This window comes from Seriola lalandi, unplaced genomic scaffold (assembly GCF_002814215.2).
Source record: "Seriola lalandi dorsalis isolate HSWRI2012SDOR001 ecotype SW California unplaced genomic scaffold, Sedor1 jcf7180002054680, whole genome shotgun sequence".
Lineage (NCBI taxonomy): Eukaryota > Metazoa > Chordata > Actinopteri > Carangiformes > Carangidae > Seriola > Seriola lalandi.
In genome coordinates, this window is record NW_019525233.1 from 276,952 (window position 1) to 286,734 (window position 9,783).

The 9,783-nt window shown below is 44.4% G+C and overlaps 1 protein-coding gene across 1 annotated transcript; it reads left to right on the forward strand.

Annotated features, from left to right (window-relative positions):
- The first annotated feature begins 2,566 nt into the window (after positions 1-2,566).
- Positions 2,567-9,773, forward strand: LOC111666845 (3-hydroxy-3-methylglutaryl-coenzyme A reductase-like). Its single transcript, XM_023422355.2, has 20 exons — positions 2,567-2,696; positions 3,184-3,387; positions 3,471-3,582; positions 3,689-3,776; positions 4,192-4,276; positions 4,390-4,495; positions 4,598-4,704; positions 4,799-4,918; positions 5,021-5,154; positions 5,269-5,555; positions 5,655-5,806; positions 5,894-6,088; positions 6,405-6,563; positions 6,643-6,800; positions 6,892-6,997; positions 7,091-7,261; positions 7,370-7,510; positions 7,727-7,885; positions 8,357-8,511; positions 8,601-9,773. Exons 2-20 carry the CDS (start codon positions 3,226-3,228, stop codon positions 8,653-8,655), a joined length of 2,652 nt encoding a protein of 883 aa, XP_023278123.1. The 5' UTR covers positions 2,567-2,696; positions 3,184-3,225; the 3' UTR covers positions 8,656-9,773.
- Positions 9,774-9,783: the final 10 nt, after the last annotated feature.

Consider the following 9,783-nt stretch of genomic DNA (forward strand, 5'->3'; position numbering starts at 1 on the left):
ACAGAGAAGATCAAGGAAACTGAAAAGTTTGGAACAGCAACATACTTGTTTTGTTTTGTTTTTTTAGAGAATGTTTAACGGTGAACAACGTCTGTTTAAACCAGATCTACTTGTTTCAGGAGTGAAGAGAATACGTCCCCACCCACGAAGTTATTTGTGATTATAATAACCCAAATCTGATGCTTCAAAAAAGAAAACTATTTTATAACTGAGCTATTGACTCAAAGTTTTCTTTCAGAATCAGTTGCACAATCTATTTTTTTTTTTTAAAAACTAATTAAATGTGAAAGATAAATACCAACTGAAGAGTTCTTCTCAACGACTTCAAACAAGCTCTGCTGGCTCAACTCAAAATGATGCAGAGCTTACAGTGTCACCTCTGGATCAGTAAATCAACAGAAGCTTATCCTTTCATTATGAGTGTATGAAATGATATGTCCTCTGTGTTTTTAGGAGCTACAGTTTGCAAGTAGTTTGAACAAACTTCTGCGGCGTGGAACATGTGGTTTGGCACCGAAGAGACACTGAGATTTAAGCTTGACATTATGTTCTTACCAAGCAGGTAAAACCTCATTAACACAAGGAAGAGTCATGTGCTGTCTGAAATTAACTCAATATAACACAATATAGCCTGCATAAGGAACATGTAGCAGTGAATGGGTGGTCTTAGTTCTGGAAAAGATTAATGGAGCTGTGGATTGCATGAAAAAACTTTTTAATTTCACCAACAGAATTGTTGTGGTGCTTAAGCCTCAGTCCCTGTGCCTGTCTAAAAATAGCAGCAGACAGGCCCAGTCTACATATCATTGCACATCATCCAGACCAGATGTTCCCGTTTGTTAAAGCAATTTGCGACATTTACTGTGAAAACTGCAGCGTCAATTTAAGGAAGTGGTTTTCACTCAGATACATTAAAAGGTAAAGACTGAAAAAAGTTAGAAGTCAGGCCGTGACCTCTGCAGAGTCACCCACAGGTGTCCAAGAAAACGCAATATTCAGAGAGATAGTGTGCAAAGAAATAAACAGGCAAAGTAAATATTGACACTATAAATGCAAAGTGTGGCTTATAAAATGTGTAATATATAACCAGGACAGAAGAACACCTGCAGGCTCATAAAGGACCTGTAGTGGCTTCCAGGCCCCGAGCTTTAATTTATTACTTAAAACTACTTGTATTGATGTCATATCATTTCTATGAATGACTATAGCCACTTACATGTTGCACTCAGAAGTTGTTACATCAGCCGAAACACAAAGGGAAAGATTAGATGTATATGATGCTTTGTTTTGTCCTGTATTTTACTAGATTTGGACCATTAAGGATGCATGAAATCATGAGCAATTAATGTGTATGTAAGTATGATTCATGCATTAATTCACAACAGGCTGTTTTGTGTGATGTAACCTGTAAGATATTACACTGTGGAGCCAATTCATTATGTACTTTGTCGTCATAGAAATAGGAAATGTTCAATTTGATTAAACTGACAATTTAAATGTCCACATGCTATAAGGAGCACAGAGCAGCTTATTGACTCTGAAACAAACAGGCTATGGTTTGCATAAGTCAATGCAAAGTAAAATATGAAAATTCTATTTGCAGAAAGGCAACATGATTTTCATAAAATAGAATAAGAGCCTCTTTAATCTGTCTCAATAACTCATCCATTACAATTAGAATAATATTTTAATGACTGTGTTACAGTCTCTACAAACTGTTGCTGATACTGTTCTTGAAGGTTCTGTAGATGATCGTCACTGCCACTAGATGTCGCACTACACCACCAGCATCTCAGACCAAAACAACTGCTTCCTTGACCACAACCTCCGGCCTCCATTTGGACTTATTTGCTGGGCCCTAGCTGCAGGATTGACTCTGACGGGTCTGGTCAAAACTTCCAAAGCTAACGTGCACACGCTGCCAGATACCAAAACAAAGATCAGGGCCCTTCATAGCAATACTTTAGTGTTTAGCGGTGGAGATTTTTAATATTTACTACACATTTGGACAAAAACCAAATGACAACAAAGCTCTATCTTGGGGTCCCAAGATATGTAACATATATAATGGAATGAACATTTACTTGCTCTGTTTAATATTGTTTTATGTATTTTCATGTATAGTCTGGAGATGAATGATCTGTGATGTAATGATGCTGAGCCCGAGAAAAGTTTCTCCAAGGGGAAAATAAAATACAGTAATGTGCAAAAGTTTTAGGCACTTTAAATGTTTAGATTCATCATTTATATGATTTTGTTTCATGTGTTATTAAGATTCATTATCATTGCATATGGCAGGAAACTTGTACTGAAACTCCCTAGTGGTCAAACAGGTTTAATATCATTCAAATATCTATCATATTGTATAATAATAAGATAATATACACATCACTTGTACATTGTATGAACAAATACATTATGAAACCAAAACTAAATAAGTAAAAGCTTAAAAAACTACTATTATTTGCCTTTTTTTAAATGTATTTTTTTTCCTATGCTTTCCACAGCCTTCACCTCTGCATCACCTCTCGCCACGCCCCCTTACGTACAACGTAAACATGACGTTGGAGTTTCCGCAAACGCCATGTTGGTTTCGTTACATCAGATCGAAGTAACCAGCCAGCTAAGCGATTTGTGGAAGAGACACTATTATGATGGAAAGGACTCTGTGATCACGGCGAAACTCACCTCTGGAAGTGCGTGAATGTAATTTTGTGTTTATAGACAGTAACTGAAAAAAGTGTTGTGACGATGGGGGGCGAACTGACCTTGGCGACGGTCTGTCGGTTGGTCCGGGTGTGACAGCTAATGTTGCTAATGCTAACCAACGCTAGCAGTAACTCAGCGTACAGTCAGGAGCTACGAGCCTCGTGTTTACATATAGATATTACTTGAGGCACTTGTTTTTGTCTACGACAAAAGGGAACACCTGAGTCTGTCGGCAAATTGTGAGCTAAAAGTTTATCTTTCGCGGTAGTTAGCCATTAACAAGAAGGTATATTGTGGTGTTAACAGCTGTCCGGTGAACATACAGACTGTGGGTTTGTCATCATCACTTAAAATACAGCAGCCACAGTTTCTGCCAACACCTTCTGTCTCACAGTCTTGCAAATTACCTGGACTACATTTTGTCTTGTTGGACTGGAAACGATGGGTTGATGTTATTATCCCTCTCTAATACAGGTGAGGCTGTGACCTTAGGCAGCAGGAAAGAATCCTTAGGCCATGTTGGCACGTCTCTTCAGGCTCCACGGCCTGTTGGTGGCCTCCCACCCATGGGAGGTAATAGTGGGCACCCTGGCTCTCACGGTCTGCCTCGTGTCCATGAACAGCCTGGCAGGGAGCAGCCAGATGTGCAGCTGGAATGAGTGCCCCAAAGTCGAGGAGGTGAGTCAGGGTGTGGGTGTGGCAGGTCGTCTCTGCTGCTCAGACTGTGACTACATGCTAACATGAAGACTGTTTTCTTGCAGAAAGTCCACAGCAGTGACATAATCATCCTGACGGTCACTCGCTGCATGGCCATCGTTTACATCTATTTCCAGTTCAAGAATCTCCGCCAACTGGGCTCCAAATATATACTGGGTCAGTATTATGAGCTGGCACTGCTTCACATCGCCCAGCACTGATTTGAAAATGCCACGCTGTGCATATTTAAACTGCCAACTTTCTGTCTTTTCTCTTCTTACAGGTATTGCAGGTTTATTTACAGTGTTTTCCAGCTTTGTGTTCAGCACTGTGGTCATCCACTTCTTCGGGAAAGAGCTGACGGGTCTCAAGTAAGTGTTTCATGTGCACATGTAACATGTTGTTCTGCAGCCAGATCATTGAAGAATTGCAATAATTCAGATCCTAGTTCAGGATTTCTTATGGGTTGTTTTATAGTTGAGGTTACAAGTTACAAGTGCCATTATAATGGTTTGCAGTTCTCTGCAGTTGGACTAAGATTTACAGATTCAGGTTGAGACTCAGACTCAGAGCTGTGCAGCCATTTCACCTTCATCATGAGTCATTTGATTCAGTTGTAAAATGAAAGATAACACTGAATTGATCTTTGATTATTAACTTGTCATGTGACACTTTGCCCACTCAGAAACTTCAGTGTCACTTGTGGCTTTCTGGCAATGTAGACAGGCCGGCGGTGAAATAATACAATGTCATTTCCTGATTGTTATTGAACTGTTTTCCCTCCAGTGAAGCCCTGCCGTTCTTCCTCCTGCTCATCGACCTCTCCAAAGCTTGTGCATTGGCCAAATTTGCTCTCAGCTCAAACTCTCAGGTAATGTAACACACACTGTATTTGCATTTATATGAACTGTAACTGCTGAACTATGTGGTAAAAGTAGATGAGGTGTCACTGAGTAGTGCTTCGGCCACGTGTCTTGTTCATAGGAGGAGGTGAGGGAGAATATTTCCCAGGGCATGGCCATCCTGGGCCCCACCTTCACCCTGGATGCTCTGGTTGAGTGTCTGGTCATTGGGATTGGCACCATGTCAGGTAAGAAATGATAGTATTTCTTCACCTCCAAAACAGTGACAGCTGTGTTCTGTATATTTACTGATGATAAACTGAGCGGAAATCATCTCTGTCATTTTCCAGGTGTGCCTCAATTAGAGATCATGTGTTGTTTTGGCTGCATGTCTGTCCTGGCCAATTACTTTGTCTTCATGACCTTCTTCCCTGCATGTGTCTCACTGGTCCTGGAGGTAAGGATGATTTGTTGGCAGTTATAGTTGAGTCTGACAGGAACTCAAAATGAGTTATTGCATCTGACAGTTAATCTGTGTGTATGCTTTACAGCTGTCCAGGGAAAGTCGTGAGGGTCGTCCAATCTGGCAGCTGGGCCATTTCGCCCGCGTGCTGGCCGAAGAAGAGGACAACAAGCCCAACCCTGTGACCCAGAGGGTAAAAATCATCATGGTGAGAAACTGTATCCAGCTTTGTTACCACAGATGTGAACAATATACTTGAAAGCGCGACGGCGTGTGGTCTAACTGGAATATTTCACGATCTCCTCCTCAGTCTCTGGGTCTTGCCTTGGTTCACGCTCAGACTCGACTAGCAGCTGAGAATCCAGGTCAGAGCCGGGCAGTGGACGGGCCCGTAGCGAAGAGACTGGACTCTGATGGAACCGTGTGGCCTCTGAAGCTCACCAGGTAAAAACATCAGAGAAGGAATATCGCTCGTACTGTAACTACATTTGACTCGTCGATTCCTGTGTGGTCACCCACCGATGCATGACTTCCTCTTCTCGGTTCACCCCCTGCCAGTATGGACCTGGAGCAGGTGATAACCCTCGGTCTGGCCCTGCTCCTGGCTGTGAAGTACGTCCTCTTTGAGCAAACGGAGACAGAGTCTTCCCTCTCGCTGAAGACCCCCATTATCAGCTCCTCTCCACCCCAGAAGCCCCGGGTGGCAGACGACTGTTGCAGGAGGGACCTCCCGGCCCAGAAATTCCAGAAGAGCGTGAATTGTGTCTCAGCAACCAACCCCACCCCCGCGGCTGTCTCGGACCCCAAACTTTCAGCTGAAGCCGATACAGCGATCAGAGAGAAGGGTGAGACTTACGATGGGCCCTGCTAGCTTTAATAATGTCTGTGTTCACTGATGTTGCTGCTTAACACGACCGTGTGTTTGTCCTGATTCATTTCAATAGAAGTGACTCAGGCTCCAGCAGTCTCATTGGAAAACAGCCCCTGTGTTTCATGTCCTGAGGAGCCTCCTGCTCTGACACCTCTCCCTTTAAGTAGCTGTGATTCAGAGCCTCGTTCGCTGGAGGAATGTGTGGCCGTCCTCTCAGATCCTCAGGTAATAGAAAATCCTCTAAGCACACAAACATCACAAGTTCTGTGTGTGTCTCTGAAGGTTTAATAAGTCTACCGGTTTGCTTCCCAGAGAGGCGCCCGTTTCCTCAGCGACGCCGAGGTGATAAACCTGGTGACCTCGCGTAACATCCTGAACTATAAGCTGGAAGCGGTCCTTGAGACTCCAGAGAGGGGTGTGGCCGTCCGGAGGGAAATGTTATCACCCAAACTGCCCGTTCCCTCCGCCTTGTCCTGTCTGCCCTACAAGGACTACGACTACACGAAGGTATCGGGAGCGTTTTTGTAAAATGAGAAGTGGGATTTATTCTTTTGGTTTAGTAGTAGTTTTTGATTCAGTCATGTAGTTGCACATGATACAGATCACTCTTCAACCTAAAGTGAATTATACATTTTAAAATTTAAATTAGCGTTGTTCCATAATTTGACCCGAACTATAGAAATACATCTCCTTTCCCTTTGTGCTGTAAACTTACAAACACTTCTGTATTGGAAAATGATTCTCTGCTGCTGGATTCCTTTAGTTTCTGTGTTCATGTTGCTGGAGCGCGACTGATATTCAGCCTGTGTTTATGATCCTGTAGGTGATGGGCACTTGCTGTGAGAATGTCATCGGGTACATGCCGGTGCCGGTGGGAGTGGCTGGTCCTCTTCTGTTGGACGAGAAGCAGTTTTACGTTCCCATGGCGACCACAGAGGGCTGCCTGGTCGCCAGCACTAACAGGGGATGCAGGGCGCTTTCTGTAAGTGACTGTAGCTGTGTGTGTGCGTTTGTGTGTGTGTGTGTGTGCGTGTGCTGACTCTGTCTTCCTTCCTGTCCAGCTGAGCGGGGGTTGCCGCAGCAGGATCCTAGCTGACGGTATGACCAGGGGTCCCGTGGTGAGACTGCCCTCGGCGTGCCGGGCTGCAGAGGTCAAAGTCTGGCTCGAGACCCCGGAGGGTTTCAGTCTGATCAAAGAGGTCTTCGACAAGACCAGCAGGTCAGAGGAAATGCTGTGACTGGCTACAGAATCACATACGTGATGTGTTTTTGAAGGACACACAGAACATATGAATATTTGGTCTCACTAGGTTTGCTCGCCTGGAGAAGCTGTTGGTGGGTTTAGCTGGGAGGAACCTTTACATCCGCTTCCAGTCGCAGACAGGAGACGCCATGGGCATGAACATGCTCTCCAAGGTCTGTTGTGAGGAAGTCGGCTGTCAGTGCTCCTGTCGCTTGTATCTCCATGACCATGAATCCTTATCAGTGTGTGCGCTGTGTTTTCCCCAGGGCACTGAACAGGCTCTGCAGAGACTCCAGCAGCAGTATCCAGATGTTGAGGTGCTGTCGCTCAGCGGCAACTACTGCACCGACAAGAAGTCTGCTGCCATAAACTGGATTCTGGGCCGGGGCAAGTCTGCTGTGTGCGAGGCCACCGTCCCCGCCAAGGTGGTCAGGGAGGTAAACACAGCAGAAATGAAACTTTACACTAGAAGACGTGACGGTGTAAAATGTCTGCTCACCAGCCACGATCATCAGTGTGTTTCTAATTTAACGTAACGTCTGTAGGTGCTGAAGAGCAAAACAGCTGCTCTGGTGGAGCTCAACATCAACAAGAACCTGGTGGGCTCGGCCATGGCGGGCAGTATAGGGGGCTTTAATGCTCATGCTGCCAACATCGTAGCAGCCATATACATCGCCTGTGGACAGGTAATCATCACTAGTAATAAATAGTAAATATAAATAGTAATATCAGAACCTTTAAATTGATTTCCTGAATCAAGCTCATGCATGGAAAAAATGAAATCTATGAAACTTTTAACTCTCACCAGTCAGACTGATTCAGCTCGGAATCAGAGACGTGCTGTGAAAAATGAGACATGAATCACGTGATCACGCTCACTGAGTAATACTGCTGCGTTTCAGGATCCTGCTCAGACAATAGGCAGCTCCAACTGCATCACTCAGATGGAGCCTGCTGGTCCAGATGGAGAAGACCTGTACATCAGCTGCACCATGCCCTCCATAGAGCTGGGGACTGTGGGAGGGGGCACCAACCTGCCGCCACAGCAGGCCTGTCTACAGGTAATGCACTTTTTAATTATTTATTTGTTTCAGTTTTAAGTCTCTGAACTCCACTTCACTTCATAACTCATCCTTCAGATGAGTGCACGAATGAATAATTCATTTCAGTACCAAATAAAACTTAATAAAACATTTCTTGAAAGATATTATAGTAGCAAATCATTAGAGAATTTACTCCCATAAAATATATGCACATCCACCCTCATTGTAAATTCACAAAAAAATGAAATGCAGCAAGTAAAGAGCTAGAGGAGGGGAGAGGGGTGATGACTCTGCAGGGACTGTGATGAATCAGGAGGTTTTTAAGGCAGATACTAAATAAGGAAACTGGACAAATATAGGATCTGATGAAATGTGCTTTGTAGAGGAACATAACTCATCATTTCATCGACCTTGCACAGCCAGGATCACACAGGAAACATATCTACGGTGTCACAGTAAATAGCCGTGTCCATTTCTGTCTCTCTTCAGATGCTCGGTGTCCAAGGTACCAGTCCCAACCAGCCCGGTGAGAACGCCCGTCAGCTGGCCCGTGTAGTCTGTGCCACCGTCCTGGCTGGAGAGCTCTCCCTGATGGCTGCTCTGGCTGCCGGACACCTCGTCAAGAGCCACATGAGCCTCAACAGGTCAGACGCCTTCACTCAGCTTCTCCCTGGTCTGTGCATGTTGTAGTTTTCCCTGTGAGTGCTGAACTTGTTCTGTTCTTCACTTCTAGATCCAAAACAAATTTGCCAGAAACACCTTCACAGAAGTCAGAGACAGCCGCGTGACGTTGAATGTTGACGGTCCATCCAGCGCTCCGGATACCGGCACAACACGTCACTGTGAGAATGGAGGGGGGGGGGGCTCCTGATCACCTGGGCTGTGGAAATCCTAAAAGACTAACAAGCTGATGAACAGACCAACACATGCTGAATCAAACAGCCAACGTGTGCTTGTTTTGCGTGTCGCCCGACTGACTGCGAATAGAGACTTCCTGGGTTGCGTTGTTATGTTGCCGTTACTTATTTGTGCCATTGGTCTGCATCTTAATGCTGCAGTAAAGCCAGAGAAAGCCTTCGCTGTTGTCGACAGTGATCCTTCAGACAACTGGGAATCATGACGGAGCTTGGATCGACAAAATCCACCATTCTGCACAAAGTCTTGAACCAGTATCCTGGGCCTCTCAGGAGTCGTGAAGCCAGAAGCCATCCCTCCGTCACACGTGGGAACACTCAGCTTCTACATACAGTAAATCTCTGTGTAGCTCTCCATCTAAAATGCATGAGGTCAGACCTTCAGACAGCTATAACATGTTTATGTGAAACATTTGCACTCGCCACAAGCTTTGCTCGAGACAGCTCAGTTACTGCAACAAATAACATTAGATGTTTGAAATGCCAACTCGCTGCCTGAATGTATGTTGTACTATATCAGTGTTGTAGGAAATCACTTGCACAACTTTTCCTGAATGAAGGTGCTACTGTATACTGTGTATACTGTAGAGGGACTATGGAAAAACAAAAAGCACCTGCCGTCAGTTTGTCTAGACTCTGATCAACCACCCAGATGAACTGCAGAGGCAGGTTGTTTTTCTTTTCTTTTTCTTTTTTTAAGGCTCATAGGAAAACCAAAGCCATATTAATTTAATAAACTTTTATGGTACACTATTATATGTGTGCAATTATGGATTCATCGGCATGGTGGAGGTAAACGGACGGGTTTAAAGCATCACTGACTACAGGTACCGCAGGTTCTTGTATCGTCATTGATGCTGAAGTGGCCTTACGTAAGAGAGAAGCTGAGCCTCAGCATGTTCTAGTTAGAATATTCAATTGCAAGCTATCTGTGTGAAAAGATTGTCTTGAATGTTTTATTTAAAAAATAAATACCATTATGTTACCTCTTAGTGATGTTTC

Coding starts and splice junctions, on each gene's coding strand:
- LOC111666845 (XM_023422355.2), top strand. CDS start 3,226: ATGTTGGCACGTCTCTTCAGGCTCCACGGCCTGTTGGTGGCCTCCCAC. Junction 3,777..4,191: donor AAAGAGCTGACGGGTCTCAA/GTAAGTGTTTCA, acceptor TTTTCCCTCCAG/TGAAGCCCTGCCGTTCTTCC. Junction 7,511..7,726: donor TATACATCGCCTGTGGACAG/GTAATCATCACT, acceptor GCTGCGTTTCAG/GATCCTGCTCAGACAATAGG.